General features: G+C 35.5%; 2 protein-coding genes across 3 annotated transcripts in view; one reads left to right on the top strand and one right to left on the bottom strand.

Annotated features, from left to right (window-relative positions):
- Positions 1-22,063, top strand: part of LOC134843261 (translationally-controlled tumor protein homolog) — a 424,116-nt gene that overhangs the window by 326,011 nt on the left and 76,042 nt on the right. The window lies entirely within an intron of this gene.
- Positions 10,601-21,374, bottom strand: LOC134843138 (T-box transcription factor T-A-like). The gene is made up of 6 exons (XM_063859588.1): positions 19,628-21,374; positions 17,679-17,949; positions 13,598-13,732; positions 13,108-13,303; positions 12,534-12,776; positions 10,601-11,293 (listed from the first exon to the last, which is right to left on the bottom strand). Exons 1-6 carry the CDS (start codon positions 19,972-19,974, stop codon positions 10,830-10,832), a joined length of 1,656 nt encoding a protein of 551 aa, XP_063715658.1. The 5' UTR covers positions 19,975-21,374; the 3' UTR covers positions 10,601-10,829.

The raw sequence follows: 22,063 nt of genomic DNA, 5'->3' as shown, positions 1-22,063 counted from the left end.
GTTTTTATAGTCATGTGTATTTAATGAATATGCTTTTCGAACTAGTGTTTCGATTCGTACTGCTATTTGCTTGATGGTTTCGTTTGGTAATCTGCGAATTTCATTACATAAAACTCTTTGTTGTTGTTTGTTTCTTTCGGAGTCAAACATTTTTGAGAATTCCTGTGTAAACCTTTTCCAGTTTGATTTTATTTCTAGAGGTAGTACTGAAAACCATTTTTGGGCTGCGCCATCTAAGGTTGTTTGTATTAACGCTGTGCGTCGATGTATCCAGTTTTGATGTAGTGGCGTATTAATTGGTTCAGGTCCAATATTTAAAATCAGGTTTGCTGTTACTGCATTTAAATAATCTTCTACAGAATATTCAGGGTCTGTTCCTGTGAAAACCATTAAAGGTTTGTTTGATGTTATTGATGATCCACCCATAAGGTATGGATTCATTGTCATTTGTAATGATTCTGCTGCATTTGGCATTTGAGAAAAATTCGAAAGTTGGTTTCTTGTTATTTCATGTTGTTGGAGATAATATGGGAGTGGTATTTCATTTTGCATTTGTGATGCTTGATACGAGTGTGCAGTCATTGGATTTTGTTGTTGAATTGGTTGAAAAGATTGTGTATTAATTAGATTTTGTTGTTGAATTGGTTGTTGATGTTGTGCATCTATTGGTTGTGGAGAAAAATTTCTATGATTTGTACGTGTTCTCTGTATTCCTTGTTTACGATATTCTTGAGTATTTGGTGCAAATATATCTGGTTGTAAGAAATCATCATCTGAGGATAAATAATCCATTTGATAAGATGTCTGTTTTTTATTTTTATTTTGTTGAAAAAATGGGTAATTTTCACTGTGATCCTGTGGAGGATTTGTTTGGAAATTCATTGAATTAGGTTGGGTCATTGGGTTATCCCAATTTCGAGATCTTGTATATTGGTTAAAATTTCTTTGTGGTTGGTTATATGTTTTTGATGGATGTGTATAATTATAATTATGGTCTGTAAAGTTGTTTCTAGTGAATGTTTTGCGTGTTTTTGATGGTATTGTCATGGGTCTGTATGTTTGGTAATCCATATGTGAATATTTAGGGGCAACCGAAGGTTTAACGGTTGATTGTAAGGTTACCTGTGTTTGTGAAGGATTTGTATTTCTTGGTGTTGTTAAATTTGGGCGTATTGGTGAAATACTTTGTTGTGTAGTTGTTGTGTGTACAATTTCTTCATTTATGAAGTGTGATGGTGTCTGGATATCTTGTTGAGTAAGATTCCTAGTTCCATTGAGGTTTTCATTGTGCATAACTGTAGAGTTTAAACTATTATTTTGTGTATCGGGTAAAAATGTATTATAGTTTAATGGTGTTGCATCAATGGTTAATGGTATTACTTTTACATAATCTCTTATGTAAGATATTGTACTTATTGCTTGACTTGAGATTGATTGTGGGAAGCTTATAAATGCGGGATGAGACCATTCGGGGTCCCAAACATAATCTGATTGTTCTGTGATAGCGGTTTCATCGTTCGAGTTTTGGGGTCTAAAATTTTTTCTTGCTTGTGCAATTAAATCAATATTGTGTGTGAAATAATCTATTATGAACCATGCCAAAATTTTTTGTAGATCGTGTTTTGTATGTTGTGAAACGTCGTCTTTCGTGAAATTTTCTTTAATGATGTTTAAATAACTAGAGAGTAGTGTGATTTCATGTCGTACTCTTAAATGTTTAGATGTTTCTGTCGGTGAGACATTTGTTATTGGGATTTCGTTTTCTAATATTGAAATATAACTATATATTATTGCGAAAACTTCATTGGTGAATATGGAGTTTGCTCTTTGTGAGTTATGATATTGGATGCTTTTTATATATTCTGAAAAAACTTTTGAAAATTCTAAATCAAGATCGTCTGTTTGAATTGTATATTTTCTATTATTATGGTTTGGTGAGGTGAATTCTATGGAGTAGATTCCATACTGTTGTGTTATGTTGCATATATCTTTTAAGTAGTGGTCTATGATTTGTCTTTTGATTTTTACATCTGGGAACTCTGTTTTACATGGACTGATTCCGGGTTCAAATAAATTTACGAGTAAATTTTGACAAAATATGTGTTGTCCTCTATCAGTATCTGCGTCTACTATAAAAGGAAAGATTTCATCATCATCTGGAGTTTCTTCACCTGGAGTGTGCGTTGAGCTCATTTTTTCGTTCGATGACTGTTAATATGTAATTATTAATGTGTCGAATTGGTTGATTCCAATTGTATAAATGTACTGGTTTGTGTTTGTACTGCTTTTTTATTCTTCTTTTTCCTCTTTGTGATGAATTTGAAGTTGTTTCTGAGTCAGAGAAATATAATTGATCGTGTATTGGGCAATTTTTATCTATTGATTCTTTTAGTTTGTAAAGTTCGTCTAAACTGTTGGTTTCTGATTCTGAAAATGCGTTTCGATTTTTTGAAAATCTTTTTCGTGTTATTTGTCTTTGTTTCGTTATTATTTTTCTTTTTAGTGTTTGTCGTTTTGTTCGAATGTATCCAACTGTTTGTGTATGAGGTGTGATTACAAGGTCGTATTTTTTGTTATCTATTTCACAATTGTGTAAAACGATTGTTTGTTTATTTCCTAGGTTTTTAAATGACATAAGGTTTAGAATGACGGATGCAAAAGGTTGTTAAATGATTTCTATTTTCCTAAACTGTTAGTTCTTACGATTTTTTGGTTAGCTTAACCTGGGTCTGTTTGTTCAGGGTTGGAGAGAAAAGTATATCGATTCCGAAGAATGATTCTTTACTTTCTCGTGGCTAGTATAAGTTAAGGTGTTAACTTACTTAATCTTACTTAGGGGTAGTGATTGTGTTCAAGGGTTGGAGAATAGTAAATCGATCCACAAGGTTCAGGTATAATTAGAACGCGAGTAGTTCGTTAGATACTATTTTAAACTTACTAAGTCTAAGATTTATCCTGGGTCTGGTAAGAGGGGGGGTCAAGTGAAGGATGAATAACCGAAGTTCTTCACTGTTTATCCTAATTTGAATGATTAGTTTTGTTTAAAAATTTCTATTAGTCTTAGGTCTTTAGAAAGGGTTGGGTAGTGAATCGACGTTTGAGGTCGTTAGACACTAATTAAGTGGGTGGGGGAGAACAAAGTTGTTCTGTTTGATCCAAGGATAAGCCTTGATGATCAAATTTGAAATTTAATTAAGTAGAAAATGATTTAAGATCCAAGGATAAGCCTTGATGATCTGGTTTTAAAATTAAGTGAATTTAAGTTTTAATAAAATTTTAAATGTGTGTAAAGGAAAGATTTAGTGTTTTGATGATATTAGTGGGTTTATGATTGCTGTTATGTTTTAGATGATGGAGCTGGAACAACAGGATGATTTATGATTACTAACCATTTATTGTCATGCTACTAATTTTTATTTTTATTTTTCAATAAATATTTTTCAAACATATTTTGTATATTACTGCAGAGTTTTAGGAAAACGATCTTAGATCTTTTTATCAATCGTTATTGTATATTAATAATTTTGTTTAGCGCCTGAAATGATTTTGAAGATTAACTTCAAGGTTTTATGTTTGCAAATGAAAATCTAAATTCATTGCCAGTAGTATTCTAAATATAAAAGTTTGTTCTGGTTTTTGCCTAACTATCATATAACTATATGGCAAGTTTCTACTTTGTCGTATGTCGTCTCTGGTTCGAGGTCTTCTTCCAATTCCGGGTAGTTCTGTTATGGTTCGGAATATTGGCTCTGATCTATTGAGTCGTAGAGACATTTCGATTAAATTATTGTCGTATAACATTTTGTAAATGTTTTTGTCTAATTTCTAATCTATTTTGGTTAATTCTAAGCTATTAAGGTCTTGTTCGAGACTTATGGTCGCACCAGATGAGTTAGGACCGAGTTGGTTAACTCATAGAGTAATTTCGGATAGGGTACACCGTCTGCTCGTCACGCTATCTTATTTTCGGCCGGATAGATTCGTGCAACTTCTTAGTCTAATACCGATCCTAATCTTACTCTTATACTATCTAGTCTCAGGTTGTTTAACTAGTCTCTGCTAGGCTCAATAGATCTAGGGTATACTGGTTTATTGCGGCTGCTGAAGTGCTCGGGAGAGTCCAACTAATTTCTAAGTTAAATTCAAATCTCTCTGGTGCTGAAATTACAAGTAACTTCAGCACTTACAAATAAGTGGGTTGTTAGTTAGATGGATCATGATTGGTTAATATTAAATACTTTACATTGGTAAAATATCTAAATTATCCAATCATAAAATGTAGTTTAGATCAGGTTCCACTAGGCTAGTTTAACTAAAATTTCGCAATGACGAACTCAGTTTTCTCGTTAAGAAGGTTTCAAGTTGCATGATCAAGTTCTTTACTAGTTTATTCGAGAAAGAGTTATCTTCCATGCAAAACTTTGTGCAGATGAGGAAATGCGGCGTTTTCAGACACTCATTAAATTGATAAGTCTTTGAAACTAAATTTTAATAACTTGCAACAAGGTTTATCTGATGATTTTATCTATTTATTAGCGAAATTTTTTGCTGAAACTCGAAGTATAGGTTGTCCAAGTGTGAAATTCAAAACAGGTTTTTTGGAAAGAAAAAAAGCCCAAATTTTGTCCAACAGTACATGCAGTGCTGACTTAAGTTGTACGGACAAAACTACAAAAACTCGAAATAAGCAAGTTCCGCAAGTTGGTTTGAGTTTAGACAAAAAATTGTGAAGCAAAAACTTGCTTAGTTCAGTTTTCTGGCAGCAAATTTCTCACATGGCATGGGCAATGTTTTTATCTTCGCTCATTCGTAAAAGAGTTCATTGCGATTCGATAACAGTGCACATTACAACAACTGGTATTTTCAGACCCGTAGTCAGGGGCGGATTTAGAGGGGTTGGAGGCGGACGCCCCCTCCCCTCAGGGATTCAACCCTCTGCCGACTCAAAGGGTCCCCCTTTGTACTATTTTCCAATATCCATTTTTGGTGATAGACCCTAACAATTTTCTAGTAGCGCCTTCGGCGCCAATATATACTAATTTTGAGGGGGGAATTTTTTTGCAATTTTTTAGTCAAAATTTTCCCAAAAAGTGCCTAAAAACGCCTTTTTTGGCCTGTATTTGTTCAAATTTTTGCCATGAAAATTTGGCCAAAATAGAGACAAAACAGTGCTTTGAGAGAGCTGGAAAAATCAATTTGGTCGACCTACAAAAAGGTCGACAAAATTTTTTAAACGATTTTTGAAAATCTGCACCCTGGTTCGAGAAAATCCTAGATCCGCCCCTACCCGTAATTGAAAAAAGCTCTGAAGACAAATTTTGCTCAGTTCAGTTTTCTGGCAGAGAATTTTTCACGTCGCATGGGCAATTTTTTTATTCGCTCATTCGAAAAAGGGTTCACTACGATTCGAAAACAGTGCAGATTATAACAACTGGTATTTTCAGACCCGTAAGTAACTGGTAACTTTTTGCTATCAAAAGTTGGTACTTTCATGGAGGATAGCTCTGATGATTAACTCTCGCTCTGTATTAAAAATTTGCTTACGTTTGAATTCTACGTTGTGCTAATTTATCCTTACAAGCAGGCATTGTAGATAGCAAAAATCTAATTCTGCGCCTAATTTTGCACACTAGTTTTTGTGGATTAAAATAAGATAAGCCATTTATCACTTTGATTGGAACCTGGCGAGTATACCCGTGCTGATCGGAAATGTTAGAAGGAAAACTGATTTTTTCTGCACTTCGATGCTACCTGTTGTATTTATAATATGCCTTCCTTAGATCTTTTTTGAAGAGATAAGTTGAAGAGACAACTAATTCTTGAGATTTGGGCAAGAGTTTAATATTATTTACATATAAAGAACACGCTTCCCAACTGTAAACTAGGGCCTGATCCGCTGGTATATGAAAAATGATTTTTGTCTTAGGGGGAACTGCATATGTAAAAGTTGGGGATTATACCAAACAGAATTCACGGAAATCTTCACACCACGGAGATGTTTTCACTCACGAGCTGTTAGTTGAATTACCTTGGATATTAGCATTCGAACATCTATTTATCAGTTTGTCCCGATTATCATTATGAAACAGTGAAAAAAAAGTTTAAACGTTCAGTTTGTTTTTCAGGTACAATGCTGAAAATCTTTATAATAACATTGCTGTTATTAAATTAAACGAAGCTGTTGGTTCAAATCGAGTTCTCCCCCTATGCAATACTTCCTTCAGGACCTCAAAAGACCACAAATTGGCGGCTGTAGGAATGGGCGTGACAACATTTAAACCCAAAAAACAATACGCGTCCGTCTTACAGGAAGTCCAGCTTACTGAGACGTTAAACTCTTGCCTTTTCAGTTTCAACAAATACAAACAAGCTTGTGTTGAGACGCCTTTTAAAGATTTCGTGAAAGGTACTTGTTCAGGGGACTACGGTGGCCCGGTTTTTGTGATGACCAAAGATACACATAGACCGGTTTGCTTGTATGGTATCATTAGTTATACAAATAGTGGATGCAATGATGACACTGTTTTGACCCGAGTCCCATCTTACATAAACTGGGTAAACCAGAAAATACACTATTTCGATTCTTCTGCTTAAGCTATTATTGAAATTGATTTTTCTTTTTTTTTTCAATTTTATCTAATAAATACGCAATCAGCAACGCATCTTGGATTTTATAAGTGTCGACGATCCAAGGAAAACCAATTTATAGTGAAACGTTCTAATAATAAAACGTGCTACTGAGTGGTATGCTCTGGAATTGTTCAGGGGAGGGGCGGTTTTTTAAGTTTGAAATATTGAACTGATTTTAAGTCGTATTGGTATTGATGAATTTTTAAGAGTGAAAGAATGAAGTTATTTTTCATTATATAGATCTGGATGATTTTTTTTCTTCTTCAGGATAAAGTCTAAAGTTTTGTGCACCTCAACTTTGATTTTTCACGGTTTGACAAACAATTTTTGAAGTGAATGCAATTTCCACTATCGAACAGTAAAACTGTAAATGTCACGAAAAATTTTAGTTTTAGAAATGGATTTTTGTTTTCTGAAATCCCTGGGGAATAAAAAAACCAACCGATCCATTTTTCGTTAGATAGGGCTATTTTACAAAAAGTGCCTCTCATAAACAGTATTTGAAACTCAAAGAGCTTCAATGTGATATAAGTTTTTCATCAAACTTCGTTAGCTAAAAAAGTATTTGTTAACTTTTTTTTTCGATTTTATTGTTATTCTACCTTCCCAACTGTACCTTCCTGGCTGTTTTCCATTCCAATTGTCTGTTGGCTAAGTTCGAAAAGTTTTTACTTTTTCTACCTTTGACAAAAGGCTGCTAATTTGTGCGCCAACTTCATAACGACCTTATTTTTGCGCCACAATGGAAGTTTTGAGAAAAATCAAAAACAACGTGTTAGGACATCTGCAAACGTTCGATTAAAACTTTTTCTTTTTGAAGCACTCGCACCCTCAAAAAAGTTATTGGCTTTTATTATTTTCGCCAAGAGCATTTCAAGAAAAGTTTAAAGATTGATCAAAAAATGGGAACTTTGGGTGATGAGGGGTGTCGAAGACATCTATCCTCCCTATCCAAATCCGCTATTGTACAAAAATATAATCGTTTCCACTTTCAAGGAAGCGTCGAAATACATATTCTCGGTCGAATTTTTTGTCAGACTCTTATACAATTGAAAAGGCTGAGCTCAACTAAGAAAACTACGTTTCACATGTGATCATTTATTTTAAATTTCTAATAATGGTTTGAAAGTAACAAATTTGTAACAAATAATTCGCAATAATTTCTGTGCTGTGAACGCGTTTATGGCTCTTGTGCCTTGTAAACCGAAAGTTTCCCCAAATCAAAAAGATTCAAAATTAAATTAGGTGACAAATTATTTGATCTTATCAATAGACAAAAAGACCCGATATACGTCATTTTCTATTTCACGTAGCGAGTGCAGAGGAAAATTTCAAAAAAAAACAAATTACGAAAAAAAGTTTCAATTTCATTTCATTTGTTTTTTGAAGATTATGTCAACTTTCAAGTCAAAAGCACTTTCAAGGATAATCAGTCGCAGCCGGAACATTCAAGCTTCTGTTTTGATATAACAGATTTTAGCTTATGTCTAGCTTACGAGTCTTAAAAAACTAACTGCCTTTAAATATACCTAAACTTAGTTCTTGTTAAATTCGGTAAAGTTAATGAATAGAATACACAAATTTGACATATTTACCATAAAGTTTGAGCATCAATAGCGACAATAAATTTTATGACCCAGCTTTTATTTATCCAACAACCACTGTGTGCAATGTTGAAAGCCATTTTAGGCAACTTTCAAAAACTAGCTGAGAAAAGTTTGTTTCCCAGTTCTTTAAAGTTTTGTTAGTCAGCCAAGAAATTAATTGATTGCCAGAAAGTTTCAAATTGATCAGACTTTAAAAAAAATGCTCTGAAATTTTTTTGTTATAAGTTGTATGAAGTAAATGGGTATGACAAATTTTAGAAAAAAATTGAAAAAATTTTAAATGTTTCCCGTGCCCAAAGAGATATACTTTGCATCCACCAACACTTTTTTCGGTTAATTAACTAGAATCAAAAAATGTTTGCAATCCATAAACAGAAAAATTGAAAACTAAAAAAAGGATAGTGGATTGTGAGCTGTAACACTAAAAGAAAGCTGGTGGTATCGGAGCAGCACTCGGAAGTTTTTGACTGACTTTTTTAATCTCAGACTAGTTTTGTCACTCTGGAAAAATCTATTTGGAGTTTATATATTTAAGATGTGTTTTGATTTGGACCTTTTCGGCAATTAAAACAATAGGTTTCATTAAAAACAAGACTGCTCGTATCAGGGCGAAATTTGAAATTTTTTCTATTAAAATCATCCCCCCACACGCCATATAAAATGCAAAACAATTGTTTTTGCTCCTTGTAGCAAATAAATTATGGCAAATAAGCTTCTTTCAACCAATTTGGAACTATTTCTAAGACGGATTAAATCTCCGCTTACGCGTTAATAGCGCGAATTATATCGCGCGTTAATTGTCTCAAAATGGTCAAAATGGTAATCTTTGAACAACTTACGAAAAATGATCACAGATGAAATATCTTTTCAAATTTAGGCTCAGGACAAAAATACCTTTTGAATGATATAAAAAAATTCCGTCAAAATTGGCTAGTTAAAAAGTCGAAGTTTGTCTGAAGAAAAAAACCCACCCCGAGCACAAATAATTCGTAATTTTTGTACTGGAAGTCGGAACAATAACAGCAACGGTATTATTGTTTTCCTCTAATAAACATAAAATCAACATCCTTATATGAATCAACAATAACTGCGTTTAAAGTTTTTTGAACTAGTTTTGCTCTTTTTTCAAGAAACCACTTATGATGTTGAAAGCGCAAGCGTAAAATAGATAAACATATCTGGTTAATCAACAATCAAAATCATTCCAATTTGATTTGAAGCTAGCTAAGGAGTCATAATAGTTTCCTTAAAAAACTCTTGCAGGTAAAAATTATTATATATTGCGTTTTAACCGTTCCCCTCATTATTCTGATTTTGATGCTGGGGAGAAAAAAAGTTCAAATTTAATATTTTATTTGCAAATTTTTCGTCAAAGTTAAAATAATAGTCGGAGCATTTAGGGCGTTAGTTTGATATGAGCCGCCTTGTTGTGGTTAAAACAACTTGACAAAACAAAAAAAGTACTGATGTTTTCCTTCGATTTCTTTTTTTTGTAATTATGTATACTAATGAGAGGCATGTTTTGCGCCTTACAAGGATATTGTGGTATCAAGTTGTTTTTTTTTGTATATTTTTGAATTGCTTTGAGTGCAAATTATTTCATTACACTTACTTCGTTTTAAATCATAAAATAAGGATTTTGTTTTCAAATAAACAGATAACACTGCGCATAGCATAGCCTGCAAAACATTCCAGTTCTTTTTGTCCAGGAAAAATCGCAATAAAAAAATTCATTGAAAATTCGCCGTCATTTTAAGCCTGCACTTTCAAAATTTCTCTGTCAAATTTTGCAATGGGTCCTCTTTTTTATTAATTTTTAACGACATCCATTTTCGACTGACCGACACTAAATTTTTTTGAAGTCGCCTTTTTTTATTATTTCAAGCTCAGATTTTTGGTTTCTTTTAAACGCTATAAAAGTTTTCGTCAAGATATCTATCCCATTTGTAGGTGGACTAAAATTATTTTAAAAGCTCTCTTATAACCCTATAAATATCGCTTTTACCAATAAAACTGGTTTGTGACAAACCAGAAAAAAAAATGACGGTGGAGTGAACTTTTTTGACAGTTTCGACCAAATTGCGTATTTACGCACCACGCTTTTTCCTCAAGTTTAGTGTATTTTTTGCCGAAAGCGAACTCACTAAAGTTTAGTGTCGGCCATTCGAAAACAAATGTCGTTACATATGAACAAAATGAGGATTCATTGCAAATTTTGGCAGCCAGAATTGAAGAGGCTCGCCCTCCCTTCGCTCCCTCGGCACTTAACTGCTTCATCAAAATATTTGAAAATTGGGACGACAATTTGATATTAGTATCGCTCCAAATCTCAGCTGCTTTATGCTGGCCTAACAAAAAAGGGATTCTATTTAACAATTATTTTTCAAAGTAAAGCTAATCACATTTTAAAGATTAATATTGAAAAGTAGGTTGGCACAAACAGATTCATAGGAATCATTTTAGGAAATAAAATAGTTAAAGCTTTAGAAGTTAAGTTGCACTTTTAAGTAGTTTCATATAAATTTAAGAGTAAAGCTATAAACCGAAATTTAATATTTCATTCCAAATGACAACTCAGGCTGAGATTGTAAATCACATTTTGGAGTCAAACTGAGTTCCGGTTAAATCCAGGGGAAGTGTCGGTGAAAAATACATGGGATAGTTGAAGCCAGCTGTCGTTCCAGATACGACTCCGCTTTGCATCGGGTTGAAAAGGCCCTCGGCATTTAAATGACTTGTCGGAAACGACAAAGCCGAGCTAGTGGATATTCCGCCGTGATTCGTTTCCGAAGTTGAAACACCTGGGTAGTTTTGGTTGGAAGATGAGGTATGTAGAATTGAAAAGTGGTTCCCACCGGGAATCGAAACTTGGTTTGCAGCCGAGGTGGCGGCTATGGATGCGGCTACTGCTGAGTTAGGGTCGAAGATTGAGCCTCCAGCTGTGTTCCACATTGAGGGGTAGGCTGATTGATTAATAGGATTAATGCACTGGTTTAGAGGTGCATGTTGGTGCTGGGCTATGTTTGGCTTCACGTCTGCGGATATCTGATGTTGCACTGAAACGAATGTTCATTTTAGCAAATGTGATGATGATTTAGGAATTTCAATCTTTTTTGAGCAAAATTTGTAACTTCCGATAATTTCTTTGAACCAAGGTTTTGGGTTCTGTGAATGGCAGACAACCTGCTAAAAATTCAAAAATTTTAAGAAAATTCGCTTGGAAAAAAAATTTTACGCTTTTTTTGCGAATCATCTCCCCGGCAGTTGTAAATTTGCTCAAGTGTCATTCAATGAAGTTTTGTAGAATTTCTGCCAGAAAACAATTTATTATAAAAACAACTTATTATTATTATTATTAAAGTTGCATTTAGGTTCAAAGATTTCAAAAACTGAACTTTCTGTTTTTCCTCTTCTATAATTTTTCTGATTTTTTTTTCAAAATAGAAAAAATATGGCTGCAACTTTGAAAACTTTCAAAACTGATCATAACCAAAAAGATGATCATCAAAGATAATCAACAATAAACCATCAAAGACCACGTAACATAAACAACTCTCGATTTTGAGATCATGATTAAACGAAATCAGAACAAAAGTAAGAGTAAACTTAAAAGAAATGTTTTCTGTAACTTTTTATTGATTAAGAGACGATTGATCTAGCCATTAAATTGTGACGTTCTCAGTTCAAACTGAAAGTTCTTCGTCTTTTAAGGATATGATTAATAAAGCAGTAGTAAACGATCACACAACAACGTAAAAACAACATTAACCTGATTGCAGTTAAATTGAGCAAACTATGGGCAATTAAGGGCTGAAAGCATTTTTCATCAAAAATTCATAAATTAGATTTCTTCAAGATGCTCAATCGGCTGAAGCTAGGTCAATAAGTTGAGAATAAACATTTTTCCGTTCGTGAAAACTGTTGGCGAAAAAGACAATTGACTTTAAAAAAATCAACTTAAAAAGAACATTAACATCAAATGTTTCTCCACCTTCCGAGTGAGAATCGATTTAATCAACTGAGAATCATCGATATACTATTTTCATCAGAACGGCAAGGCGAGAATTCGTCGAAAACGACAACTGGTATTATTTAGAAAAAGCGACGAAGAATAGTGCGGGTGAATCAGTGTTCACCATTTAATCTACCGATTCGAGTTGCCGCACAGTCCGATTTATCGCGTTGCGAGCTGTCGCTTGCGACGATTTGTCGCCTCACGGATCAGAACACCTCGCATTTTGGTCTGCTCTCACTGATCGGTAAATATTCTGAGCCTATGAAATCAAAATGTCTCACTTGAATTGATGAGTTTCTTGTGTGGTATATGATAGGGTGTCAGTCTATGATTAGCCGAAGATGAGTTGGACGAAGACGAGGCAGAGGAGGAAGAGTGTCCCCTCAGTCTGCCCTGGGGGTCCATGAGAGTGAAGTCATACATAGGGTGGGGGAAGGGGTGTGCTGCTGACATGGGGTGAGTGACTGATGCTCCTCCCCGGTGACAGGGGTTGGCTGTGTGATGACCTAGGGGCCAGGTGCTATCTAAACATCAAAAGAAACTTTTAACTATTTGAAATTTGGAGGTTTAAAATTGCTGTGTTAATGATTTGAAAAAAAAAATGTTTGTATAGCCTACGGTTGGTGTAAATCATAAATTGCTGAAAGCAATCATGAATAAATTTAAGATTTCTTCAATTAAACCAGGAAACGAAAAAAATTGCGGTGAATGACAACCAGGTACTGTAGCGCTTTTAAATTGGATAACACGGGAGATTCGATGCTATTTTATAGATTTCACTAGAGTGTTTTATCGAGTTGAAATGGGATTTGTATTCAGCTTTCAGTAATCGAATTTGGTTGTGACTTGACTAACATGGAGATAGATGGTGGTGCATGGCATGGGTGTGGTGTTCGAACAGACTCTTGTCCTTGTGGTGGGCGGCTGCTGCTGCAGCAGCCGATACGGCAGCTGCCGACTTCATCAGACCCAGTTGATCATGCATAGGCTTGTCTTTCGTCTCCAGGAAGGCTTTTGCGAACGGGTTGTGTTTGATCTTTAGCGAAGTCACCTATCAACAGAATTAAATGTTTCAGTGAAGTAAGCTTCAGTGCTAGACCAAAAACCCAATATTTGACGATTAAGTTAAATAGGTAAGTTTTATTTTAGTCATTAAACTAATAAATTCTCATCATTTCTCAAAAAACTATATTAAAACAACTATGATCAAATGTTAAATTTGGGGTTTCATTTCATTGCATCAGAAAATGAATCAAAATTTTTCGATTCTGTGACACATCGATAAAAATCACTGGACAGTCTAATGGATTTCAATCTTTAAAATAATTGCCTGTTATTTTGTTACCTGTTCGTTTTGATATGCTGTGACTGCTATGAACTGAGTGTCTGAGAACTCGAAAGTGGCCATAGGCGTTTTGTTCTCATTCAGCTTCACAATGTGGATTCGAGGCTGGTACTTGTGCAGCGAATTCAACAGAATCTAAAACAAAAAAATACATCAACAAAATTACATTGAGTAAAATGAGATAGCATAAAAATACTTAAAAAAACAAGCGCACCCGCTTGGACATCCTGAGATTCCAGGATCGATCCTCGCGCTGTCAAATTTCTGCGTGAAACTGGCCTGAATAATGCTTACATATTCCTCACTTTCTTCGAAAGTCGGCACAACTAGTATATTAATAAGATATTTAAATATATTAAAATATCTTAGATATTCAAATATTTTAGATATCATATTGAATAATTTAGATATTAAGTCTCGATGATTTTTAGATGCTCATCTTCATTTCATGGACGCCTAGATTTCTCTATTTACTGTTAACACGAACGCCGAAGTTTAGTAGCAATTTGGATTCATTTTTCTATACTTTCTACTCCGCAAATTGCACGTACGACAAAAAACTTCAGATTAGGTCAAGTGATGGGTATATTTAATGATCAAGCCTTTGATTTTGTGACTTGAGCTGCAACAAAAAAAAAGGAAATGTTTTTTTTTTTCGGAGTTGGGAAATAAAAATCCGATTATTTTTGCTTCTCTTTTTCTTCATGTTCCTCAGTGCCGTTTTCCATCAGATTTGTGTCAATGCGTTTGCGGGTTTAAAATTGTTGCCAGCGACTAGATTTTTATTTACTATTGTTCTTATTGTCTTTTTTGTCCACCGTGAAGGTTTTTAGCTGTTAACTCGTCTTGAAAACATTTACCAATTTGTCTCAATATCTGAGCACAAAACAATAAGTTGTTCAAATGATTCAAATATTTAATTCCATTTGCGACGTTGCAAAACCTATTTTTGGGAAAGTTTGGATTTATGATATGAGACGCCATCGAAACTATTTCCTTATGTTCAGCGATCACTGAAGATTACCATTCCAAGTCCCTGCATCAAAAAATGTTTCATGTTTATAAATTCATTCTGATTAAAAGAGATTATAACTCGGCTAGTTTTTATAACAGTTGATTACAATTGGGCAAATGAAAGACAATTCCGGTGGAGGTTTCTCGCTTTTATGAATTGTAAAAGGGAGACAGCTTCTTTTGAACTTGCCAAAAACCGGATCAAACACTGAAGTTGAGAGCTGGTTTCAATTTCACTGGCGCCCTCTTTATAGCCCAAAACGCGAGTAGATAGACGTTTGATTTATCAATTGATCACAAAATATGCGGTTCTTTTTGCAACAGGAATACTATTGAGTGTTGATTGATGCTATTGGACCAAAATTTGAGCCAATCAAAGCAGTTCAATACAACTTTACTTTCTGGGAAGTTCTTGTTTCCAAGAATATAGTCTGTTTCAACAGCCTGGTTAAACAGGCCGTTTAGTTTAGAATAGCGACTATGCTTCTCATTAATGTAGCAAAATTGTTAAATTTCTGGCGCCATAAGCAGGTATTTGGATAGCTCACTCGCTGAAGGGGGGGGGGGGGAGGAAGAAGAGCGGGGCGCGGAAAAGAGCAGAAGCAAAATAGTCTAGATTGTTCGAGAACGTTTCAAAATGGTCATTAATTGTTCTAGATTTTTCCAGAACTTTCATACGCATATCGATATAAATAGCAGCACCAATATTTTAGTATAATTAATTAAAAAGTACCGGCTATCTCTATGGTTTAAACAATCTAGAGCATTTTGCTCCTGCTCTTTTCCGCACCCTGCTCACAACCACCCCTCCACCCAGCGAGTGATCTAACAAAACACCTACTACTGCCATTTAAAAACTTTTGAAGTGACATAGGTTGAGTAGAATTTCAGTTTTTTTTCTCAAAGTTGTATTTTATTTTTTTCTACTGACGCAGAACGCTGCTTCTATGGCCGAGTGCATAAGGCGTAACACTTATCATCCAACGGGTACCATCCAACGAGTACCCATGGGTTCGGGTGCCAGTGGGAGCATTTTATTTCTACATTTTGATTAATTTTTGGCATACCGATTGCGTCAAAAGGCAGATAAAAGGTGATCTTGAATTTGAAACATGCTTTCAATTTTTTTTAAAAATTGTTTGAGATTTAACAAAGTTTTCAGCGGCTTATGAATTTTTAAGGAACACAAAAAGCACGTTTATTTATCCAAGCCAAACTTAACCTGATTTATGCCAACAGACACCTGTTTCGGGTTCTTGAAAAGACAGAATGTTTTAAGCAAGTGTCGTGTAAGACGATTTTTGAGAACCCTGCGATCTAAGAAGAATTTGAAGAAGACTTATTTATAATCAGAGAATAAATTGTGTATTGTAGGGTTTCCGTTTTAGAACTGGCTTTCGTGAAATACCAATTGTTTAAAATTCGCCTTAGTTCGACATAAGTCGAGGATTTATGCGTTTGTGTTGGCTTTACTCGACTTTGTTCAAAATCATGCCAATGGAATTGTTTCATTGCCCTTTTCGGATCAAAGAAACGAAAAGAAGGTTTAAGTTTATGAAAGCGGGTTAAATCTGACACGGGTCCAAATCAGCAACAAAAGCGACTTAAATCAACTAATGACACATTGAGTGAAGTCGCTTGGTTGGTTTGAAGAGGGAAATAAATAAACATAAAATACAAGACAAGACAGATTCCACTTTGATACTTCCGGTGTTGGTTGCAATAAAATAAACAATAAATATCCTTTTATTTGTTACCATTTAGCCTCTGAAATATATTATTATCCCTGATCAGAGAGATATTGTTAGCCATAATATGTTCAATTATGGAGATAACATGCTCCGATATTGAACTTACCATTCAAAATGAAACACAGAATATACAATTCGTGAAACATAGGTGCTCAGAAATCAAAAATGTCTTAATTAGATTAAAGAAAATTATACCTAAAGTAGCGCGGAAAAGATACATTTCAAGACGAAATTTATCCGGTGAAATGTCTGGAAGCTGTTTTGAGTTAGCTGGCAAAACCGCTAGGGGTCTTTTTGGAACCCTGTTTAGCTAGCTATCCTCCCGTTGGCCAAATATTTACGGCCGGTGGATCCCAAATCAAAGGAGGCGATTGAGATCTGAGTAAATAGATCAGATTAAAACTGAGAGGTATTTGGCTACGACGACCGTAAGGAAACTGCAATTGAATTGAAGTTAGCGATAACTGAGGCTTAACCGTATCTGTTATTAGGGTGCAATATGTCGCCCAAAAAGTAATATGAAATTAAAAAATATAAATATGAAGAAAAGAAATTAAAATAGCTGCTTAATCTCTACCATAATTTTCTAACTATTTCAAAAGTATTTTGAAATTTTTCCTTTGGCTAGGAGATTTCTGCGCAGGGGCACATTTGGGAGGGGGTTGCCTGGGGGCAGATGCTTTATTTCGGGGATTCGAGCCCCTCACCAACCAAAGGGTCACCACTTTGGGATTAGTTTATGACATCCATTTTAGGCCGACCAACCCTAAAAATGTTCTAATGGCGCCTTCAGCAATAAAATATAATAATTTTGAAGCGGAGCGCGCGCCCAAAAAACGCAATTTTTTTATCAAAATTTTCCAAAAAGTGCCCAAAAACTGAATTTTTAACTTAATTTTTTTTTCAAAAATTTGCATGCGGCGCTAAATTTTTGGTCAAAATAGGGTCTTTATAGTGTTCTGGGAGTGCTCGGATAATCAATAGGTCGAATTAGAACAAGTAAAACAACATTTTTGAAAAAATTTTGAAAACATGCTCCCTTTTTTGAGGGCAATGATTTTGCTGATAAGTTTTACCACGTTTTCGAAGGTTACTTCGCCACGCTGATTTTTTATCCCGAGTGGTATATCACATTAATGCCTTTTCAATCGCAACTCAAGTTGTATTTTGACATGTTCAACACTTCAAAACTTTCACAGCGCCGAGAAAAATCATTGAGGAGTTTTCGCATTTGGACTAACTTCCAGTGAATGTCATTCCCTGTGGCACACTTTCATTTGGTTTTGACGAACCAATCAAACGCTCGTATCACTCACCTGATTAGCTGTGCTGTCTTTGTTGCTAAGCTTGACCTTTGAGAAGCTGATGGCCTGCTCTGACATCCAGTGAGACCCGAAATTAGGCGAGTCCGGGTGCAGGTAAGCGGCGGGCAAAGTTGGCGACTGTTGTTTCTCAGTGCAGGGTTCCCATCTTCCGTTTACGTACTTCCACCGTTTCTTGTCTGCAGCCACGAAGTCTAGTACTACACTGTACATGCAGTTTGGATCAAGACCAAGGACTCGCACTTTAATGACTGGAAACATCCTCCTAAGGAAATGAAACACTATATAAATGGATGTTCTGCAGGCTGTAGTGGGTTTATGCGGGGGGGGGGGGGGGGGGGGGGGCTGGCTGGCCATTTTTGGCTGGCTGGCTGGCTGGCCATTTTTGGCTGGCTGGCCCTAAAAGTGCCTAAAAACGTCTTTTTTGGCCTGTTTTTTTTCAAAATTCGCCTTTTCAAGAAAATTGGTCAAAGCAGTGCAGTTTTAGTGATTCGGGGGAGCTCGGAAAATCAATTTGGTCGACTTCCAAAAAATTCAAATAATCGACAAAGTTTTCTATCTTTTTTTTGAAAATCCTCCCCCCTTGAGAAATCCTAGATCCGCCCCTGTCTAAAGTTCAAATCGAAGTCTTATTTATGCATCTCTGAAGAAGTTTTGGCTAGATTTTGCCCTAATGAGAAAAATGGGGGGAAGCACAAGCAGAAAGTGTAGATATTTCGACATGAAACAGAGCGTGTAAAAACAATATCGAAAGAGAGAGAGAGAGAGAGAGAGAGAGAGAGAGAGAGAGAGAGAGAGAGAGAGAGAGAGAGAGAGAGAGACAAATGAACCCAAAGTGTGAGCTCCAATCCAATGCACAACACGATTTACAAAAGTCTGTTGAATTTTATTTGGATATTCTAACTAGCAATTCAGTCATTGCCATGCGTTTAAGGTGATCGTTGAGTTCAATTCTTCCGATTTCTCAAAGTTAAATTTGGGTTCAAAAACTTCGGCTGGTCACTTACTGTAAAGTTATTATGCTTTTGCAAAAAAGTTTGAATTTCGCTACTGTGGCCGAGTGGTTAAGGCGTTGATCTTATTTTCCCAATCACGGTAGTCCTCTAGTGCTCTTGAGCTCAAACGGAGTTCTTCCTAGCGGTAGTATTTAAATTATATTTTTTCCGTTAATTTTTGCAAACCAATGTTTTCCAGGCGTCGACAAAACGTGGCCGTTTTAAGACCACATTTGTAAGATGTTTTAACCTTTAACATCAGGGGCGGATTTAAGGGGGCGGCGGTTTTGAATACAAATTTTGAGGTGGGAGGGCGCACCGAAAAAGCGCAATTTTTTGGGTCAAAATTTTCCAAAATGTGCCTAAAAATGCCTTTTTTGGCCTGTCTGTTTTTTCAAAATTTTTATTCAAAATTTTAATGCTTTGGGAGAACTCGGAAAATCAATTTGGTCGACCCCCCTTCAAGAAAATCGTAGATCCGCTAGCTTAACATTGATGCCTGCTTAACATAAAACTTTTTAAGATGTTTTAGCCTTAACATTTCAGGTATTTTTACCTGAATTTTTCTTAATTTTAGGGAAAATTTTTAGGTAAATTTACATAAATGTTAAGGTAGTTATGGGTACCTAATTTTGTCAGGTAAATTTTGAAGATTAAAATACCTATTCTTATCAAGTTGCCAAAAAAGTGAGAAAATTGTCCGAGTAGACAGAGCTGAAAGTTGCTTAAACAGTTGCTCGAAACGCTTTTTCTGCCCTTTCCTGTAATAATTCGAGGTATAGGCATTCGTAGCCTTTTAAGTAGGTATCTTTATGAGTTACCTCATTTGGCTTCTCTATGTACCTTTTTCTTTCTTTCTTTCTTTCTTTCTTTCTTTCTTTCTTTTCTTTCTGCCTATTTCAGATATATTTAAAAAAAACGGTAAGTGTGAGTTGAGTGAAAATATACCTTCCGCTCTTGGTGACAATCATCTCATTCTCGCACTTCTTGAAGTTTCTCCACAGCTCCGAATCTTCCAAAGTCACGTGCACGTCATTCATCGCCTGGCACAGAGACAGTTCCGGGGGCACTTTGGCCGCCCGCAACACGTGCTGCAGGTTGGATGACGTCATCATGCCACATGATGATGAAACAAGGTTACTGCTCGATCGGGATTGGTCGACTGAGAGATTGGGGTTGTTTACCTGTTGAGTCTGAGGTTGCTGTTGTTGATTATGCGGTTGATGGTTGATATCGGATATGGGTTGTTGGTGTTGGTTGTGATGATGTTGTAAAGGTGTTGTTGACATTGTCATCTCGGGGAGTTTTAGTTAAGGAAATGCTTTCAATCAAATAAACTTTTAATCAAATACTATTAATACAAGTAATCAGCAATAAGAAGGCGAGGAACTGTGAAAAGGGGTATTGACAATTTGAATGAAGCTTTCTTTACTGTATTTTTTTATTTACAGATTTCTGAAAAGTCTCTTCGATATTTTTGAAAGCTTCGGCGTTCTAAAATCTAATTGAGAAAAAGTTAATGATTCGAGAGCGCTAGTATCGGTATGTGATCACTCTGATACGCTTGATTCCGGAATTAAGACCAGCAAAAATGAGGATCCAACCAAGTTCGCTTCTTTTCTTCAGACCAGATTGATCAGTTTCAGTAGACCAAATGAAAGTGTGTTTGTTTTTGTTTTCTTCCGTCCAATTGGCAGTCGCGACCGGGTCTGTATAAATAATCTTCTTTTGTAGTTTGTTTTAAAGTTTTTCTTGGTACAAACTTAAAACGTCTTATAAGTTTTCAAAGTCAACTGAAGAGTGCTATAAACTGTTTGTTTCGTCAATTTTTTCACCAAAACACAAAGCTAACGTGCGATCTCTAATAACAAAAAACTTCTAGAAATGTTGATTAGATAGCTAAATTTTAGGTTTTTTATCTTTGAAATGCAGGTAAAGATTTTTATGTTTTTTTTGTCTGATTTTGACTATTTGAAAGGATGAAAGCTGAGTAGAGCGCAATTATTGGGCAGCATAAAAGGTGATTGTTTGTTGTTGTTGACTTTGTTGATTGACTGATTGGCAGGAATAAATCAAGCTCTAAACCAGATTGCGATCCAGTGTTGGTACTATAATGACTGGGTGTTGTATAGTTTAGCAGACAGCTGGTAATTCTGTCACAAGTGTAGATAGATCAAAATGGTGAAAAGTTCTGACAAGTGTGAAGTGATTTCTCTTATCCCAATTGGAGCCCGAGTGAGAATTTTGACCAATGAATGAAGTTCTTTCTGGAACTGAAGCCAGAGTAGTTATAAATTATAACAAAGGGGTTTCCGGCTGCGGGACTCAAACGTTGGTCGGTTTCAGTTTGAAATCCAAATCAAACCTTTCAAGTCGCTTTCAACTTTGCCGACTCTAATTAGGTCACCTGTGCGCATGTTGTTTTTTACTGCTCTCAACTCTGTTAAATTGTTCGCACATCAAACGATTCTATGTTTCTATTTTGTTAACTTTGTTTCTATACCACTCTAATATGGTACCCCTTGCTTATAAGCTCAAAAAGAGTCCGGCTCAGGTAAAAACTCTCCTGAAACTATCGAATCGCATAAATGACGCTTTCAACTCGTAATATCCATATCACAAAAGTCAGAACAAAGTTAAGTCAGTTGGTTTATTATAATCACAATCGTTATATTACACCGTAATTACAACTATGCTTCTGGTGTAAATAAGACCTGTTCAAAAAATGTCTGTCACTCAAAACTTCTGAAGTTAAGTCACTTTCTCTGATCTTTGGTCTGAAGTTTGGACACAACAAAACTATCCGCACCGGCAATAGACTAAAAGAGCCAATAGGCACAGAAAAACGAAGCCAGAGTTTAACAACAAAGAAAGAAAGAAACTTCTGAGCCAGCGCAGTGTCAGATCCGCACCAAATTTGAGAACTTTATTAGACAATAATTTTCTCTTTGATCTCATGCTAATCAAACCTTTTAGCCGGCGGAACGTGCACGACTACAAGTGCCACGCGAAAACGCGCGTCAACCGAACGCAAATCGAGCCGACACTAGTTCAAAGCAATCATAATTACACACGATAAAAACCATTTGAAAGTTTGTACAACAAGGCGCCACCAACGACTACTGGCGAATAAATTTAGAAAAGAAAGACATTTATTACTTTTTACACGATGAATCTGCACTCAGAAAGCTTTATACTCGGCTAAAACAAAAGCAACTAAGAGTTTTGTAATGATAAGCATCTATATAGTTTGGCTCTTTCATGTGTTTAGAAGAGCCGATGTTTTTACAGGCTGATTTACTCAAAGCTGTGAACACCATAAAGCTGCTGAGTTTTTAGGTGTAAAAATGGTTAATGTGTTCTCTATGTTAAGCCAATAATCTA

This window comes from Symsagittifera roscoffensis, chromosome 1, assembly GCF_963678635.1.
Source record: "Symsagittifera roscoffensis chromosome 1, txSymRosc1.1, whole genome shotgun sequence".
Lineage (NCBI taxonomy): Eukaryota > Metazoa > Xenacoelomorpha > Acoela > Convolutidae > Symsagittifera > Symsagittifera roscoffensis.
This window is presented reverse-complemented; position numbering and strand designations above follow the sequence as displayed.

Bases quoted from the DNA above. Each gene is read 5' to 3' on its own strand.
- LOC134843138 (XM_063859588.1), bottom strand. From the start codon at position 19,974: ATGACAATGTCAACAACACCTTTACAACATCATCACAACCAACACCAA. The intron at 13,733-17,678 runs GTGAGTGATACG...TTTTTGTTTTAG, and splicing joins AAGACAGCACAGCTAATCAG to ATTCTGTTGAATTCGCTGCA. The intron at 12,777-13,107 runs GTTAGTCAAGTC...TTTGATGTTTAG, and splicing joins GCACCACCATCTATCTCCAT to ATAGCACCTGGCCCCTAGGT.